The 4,281-nt window shown below is 44.7% G+C and overlaps 1 protein-coding gene across 1 annotated transcript; it reads left to right on the forward strand.

Moving 5' to 3' along the window:
- Positions 1-647: 647 nt before the first annotated feature.
- LOC140917762 (olfactory receptor 52P1-like) lies at positions 648-1,613 on the forward strand. Its single transcript, XM_073361294.1, has one exon. It carries the CDS (start codon positions 675-677, stop codon positions 1,611-1,613), a length of 939 nt encoding a protein of 312 aa, XP_073217395.1. The 5' UTR covers positions 648-674.
- Positions 1,614-4,281: the final 2,668 nt, after the last annotated feature.

Below are 4,281 nucleotides of genomic sequence, written 5' to 3' on the forward strand. Positions count from 1 at the left end.
TTCAAAGTTTTCTTGTGTTATGAGACAGGCAGATCACATTCTCAATCTATACTACTCTCTACCAGTCAGTATTGTATAGGTAACAATCCCAATCTTTTCAACCTCTCTCTGTATGAGAGTTTCCCCAGGCCCATTCTCATTCTCGTTGCCCTTGTCTGAACCCCTCTAATTCTGCAATATCCTTTGTGAGAAGGGTGTGATGCCCAGTACTACACAGAGGATTCCAGAGGATGGTGAAACATTGATCTCATGGCATTGTATTTTCTGCATAATTTCCCATCCCACTCCCCTTGGATCCCAATGTTTTGCTTAGTCTCTGTCCATGATTGAACTGTGAACAGGGTTTCCCAGAGCTGTGCACCATGACACCCAGGTCTCTGTCCTGAGTTCATACAATTAAATTAGAAACTTCCCAGGTGTTTGAAGACTTCAACCATTTCCCTCCAATGGGCATACAAGTTGCTGTTATTGACATTGAAATTCATCTGCCATCATGCTGCCCATTCACCTGGCTTCATTAGCTCCCTCTGGGGACTTCTTTGGACTTTACTATGACCCCTCATTCTAGATGTCTAATAACCATAAAATATTTCCATACTATTTGCTCAGTGTCCTTCTCTCCCTTCACAGGAACCTAGACCATTTCTTAGCCCAACTGATGCATCCACCACCTCATGGCAGCTCTCAACTTCACCCCCTCTGACCCTTCAACGTTCATGTTAACGGGAATCCCTGGCCTGGAAGCTGCTCATGTCTGGATTTCCATTCCTTTTTCTACATTCTACATTATTGGCCTGTTGGGAAATTTCATGGTTCTGTTTGTTGTAGGCAAAGAGCAGACCCTGCACAAGCCGATGTTCCTGTTGCTCTGCATGCTGGCGCTCACGGACATTGGCACATCTACATCTATCGTGCCAAAGGCACTGTGTATATTTTGGTTCAATTTGAAAGGCATTACTGAGGGTGGCTGCCTCACCCAGATGTTCTCACTGCATGTGGTTTCTGCTATGCACTCAGCCGTCCTTGTGACAATGGCCTTCGATCGCTACATTGCCATATGTAACCCTCTCAGATATGCCACCATCCTCACCAATGCACGAATAGCTAAGCTAGGGCTTGTGGGTTTCATAAGATCTTTTCTCTTCATTCTTCCACTGCCCTTGCTCCTGAGCAGGCTGCCATTCTGTGCCAATCGCATTATCCCCCACACTTACTGTGACCACATGGCTGTGGTGAAGATGTCATGTGGGGACACCACAGTCAACAGGATATATGGCTTGGTGGTTGCCTTTGTAGTCATCGGGTTAGACCTGATGCTCGTTGCCCTGTCCTATGGTCTGATTATCAGGGCTGTCCTCAGAATATCCTCCAAGAAATCCTACCAGAAAGCCCTGAACACGTGCACAGCCCACATCTTTGTGATGCTGATTTCTTGTACTCTCTCCCTCTTCTCCATTCTGACACACCGGTTTGGTCAAGGCATCACTCCCCATGTTCGCATCATCTTGGCCAACCTCTACTACCTCATTCCCCCCATGCTCAACCCTATCATTTATGGGGTCAAAACGAAAGAGCTTCGTGAGAAAATGGGAAAATACACCTGCAGAAGATGATCACTGGGGGCACGGACTTTAAACCTGTATGACAAGATGGAGAAATGACATCTCCTTGTTAATCCTGGGTGCTCTGTCCCAGTTTGGTTGAGCTTAGCATTGTGGAAGTTCACAGTCCGAGAAGTTCCTCACACCTAACTTCTTATTACTGTATGAGATGGCATCCCAGAGACTGGTATCATATTAAACATTTTTCCTGTGCTATTTTATTATGGGGTGAGAGCAGTAAACCTGACATTTTTTATTTGGCCCTTGAACATATTTCATTACAAATGAAAGCTTGGTCAAGGAAGCTTCCTCTCAGATTCAGTATTTAAACACAATGAAGGCACCCACCGAAATGATTCGCCTGTGCAAAAATACTGAGGAATTTACAACCCTTCAGCATTAAAGAAATTAATGGAAAATTTTAGTTGTTTTTTTTTTCCATTGTGCTTCAAAGAAGGATTTTGGAAATGGTAAATGCTGTTTCAAAACTGCTACAGTCCAAAGACACAGACCTGTACAATGCAGCAGGACTACTTCCCATAGACACTGAACTTGTAGCTAATTTAAAATTGAGTTCAAAGAAACCAAACGTTCAGCAGGTAAATGATCAGAAAATGGGTCAGACAAATCAAATCTGAAGAGAAGTGTTTGAGAAAGGCAAAAAGGCAGGGGAGCAGCTTGTTTTGTGGCAGACCAGGTAGGAGAGCAGAGCTGCTACTGACATCCGTAGGGGAGATTAGCTGAGAGAGACAGAATCACCCCCAGAACAACTGCCCAAGGTTCCCTCCGTGAGGGAAGGGAGGGCCTGCTGAAGGGACATCCTGAGAGGGAAGCATTTGTCATAAATATAAAGGGAAAGGTAAACCCCTTTAAAATCCCTCCTGGTCAGAGGAAAAATCCTCTCACCTGTAAAGGGTTAAGAAGCTAAAGGTAACCTCACTGGCACCTGACCAAAATGACCAATGAGGAGACAAGATACTTTCAAAAGCTGGGAGGAGGGAGAGAAACAAAGGGTCTGGGGCTGTCTGTATGCTGCTTTTGCTGGGGACAGAACACAAATGGAGTCTTCGAATTTAGTAAGTAATCTAGCTAGGTATGTGTTAGATTATGATTTCTTTAAATGGCTGAGAAAATAGCTGAGCTGAATAGAATGAATATTCCTGTCTGTGTGTCCTTTTTGTAACTTAAAGTTTTGCCTAGAGGGATTCTCTATGTTTGAATCTAATTCCCCTGTAAGGTATCTACCATCCTGATTTGACAGAGGTGATTTCATTTTACTTCTATTAAAAGTCTTCTTGTAAGAAAACTGAATGCTTTTTCATTGTTCTAAGATCCAAGGGTTTGGGTCTGTGGTCACCTATGCAAATTGGTGAGGATTTTTACCAAACCTTCCCCAGGAAGTGGGGTGCAAGGGTTGGGAGGATTTTGGGAGAAAGACGTGTCCAAACTACGTTTCCCAGTAAACCCAGATAAAGTTGGGTGGTGGCAGTGGAAGTCCAAGGGCAAAGGGTAAAATAGTTTGTATCTTGGGGAAGTTTTAACCTAAGCTGGTAAAAGTAAGCTTAGTAGGTTTTCATGCAGGTCCCCACATCTGTACCCTAGAGTTCAGAGTGGGGAAGGAACCTTGACAGCATTCATCTTTAAACTAGGATTTAAACTAGGTTTGCCGGGGGATGGACAACTAAGGCCAGAGCTAAGTGGATAAGTGGGAGGAAACACAAGGAGGAGTGTACAACAGGGGAGGCCTCCTGAATCATACTGAGAAAGTAGGGCAATCGGCTAGTTACCTAGGTGCTTGTACATGAACACAAGAAGCCTGGGAAGATTGGAAGTCCTGGCAGAACTGAAGTTTCTGACATAACAGAGACTTGGTCGGGTAGCTCACATGACTGGAGCACTGTCATAGATGTGTATAAACTGTTCAGGAAGGACAGGCAGGGGAGAAACGGTGGAGGAGTTGCACTGTATGTAAGGGAGCAGTATGATTGCTCAGAGCTCCAGCATGAAACAGGAGAAAAGCCTGTTGAGAGTCTTTGGGTTACTTTTAGAAGCAAGAGCAACAAGGGTGATGTCTTGGTGGGCATGTTCTATACACCACAGGACCAGGAGGATGAGGTAGATGAGGCTTTCTTCGTACACTTAACTAAAGTTTCCAGAATACATGCCCTGGTTCTAATGGGGGACTTCAATTACCCTGACATCTGCTGACAGAGCAATATAGCAGTGCACAGACAATCCACAAAGTTTTTGGAGAATGTTGGGGACAAATTCCTGGTGCAAGTGCTGGAGGAACCAACTAGGGCCCATTCTCCTCTTGACTTGCAGCTCACAAACAGGGAAGAATTGGTAGGGGAAGTAGAAGTGGGAGGCAACCTAGGCAGCAGTGACCATGAGATGATCGAGTTCAGGATCCTCACAAAAGGAAGAAAGGAGAGTAGGAAAATTGGACCCTGGACTTCAGAAAAGCAGACTTTGACACCATTAGGGAACTGATGGATCACCTGGCAGGCTAATATGAGGGGAAAGGAGTCCAGGAAACCTGGCTGTATTTTAAAGAAGCCATACTGAGGGGGAAGGACAAAACCATTCCAAAGTGCAGAAAGAATAGCAAATATGGCAGGTGGCCAGCTTGGCTTAACAGTGAGATCTTCGGTGAGATTAAACTCAAAAAGGAAGTTTA

This window comes from Lepidochelys kempii, chromosome 1 (genome assembly GCF_965140265.1).
Source record: "Lepidochelys kempii isolate rLepKem1 chromosome 1, rLepKem1.hap2, whole genome shotgun sequence".
Lineage (NCBI taxonomy): Eukaryota > Metazoa > Chordata > Testudines > Cheloniidae > Lepidochelys > Lepidochelys kempii.

Coding starts and splice junctions, on each gene's coding strand:
- LOC140917762 (XM_073361294.1), top strand. CDS start 675: ATGGCAGCTCTCAACTTCACCCCCTCTGACCCTTCAACGTTCATGTTA.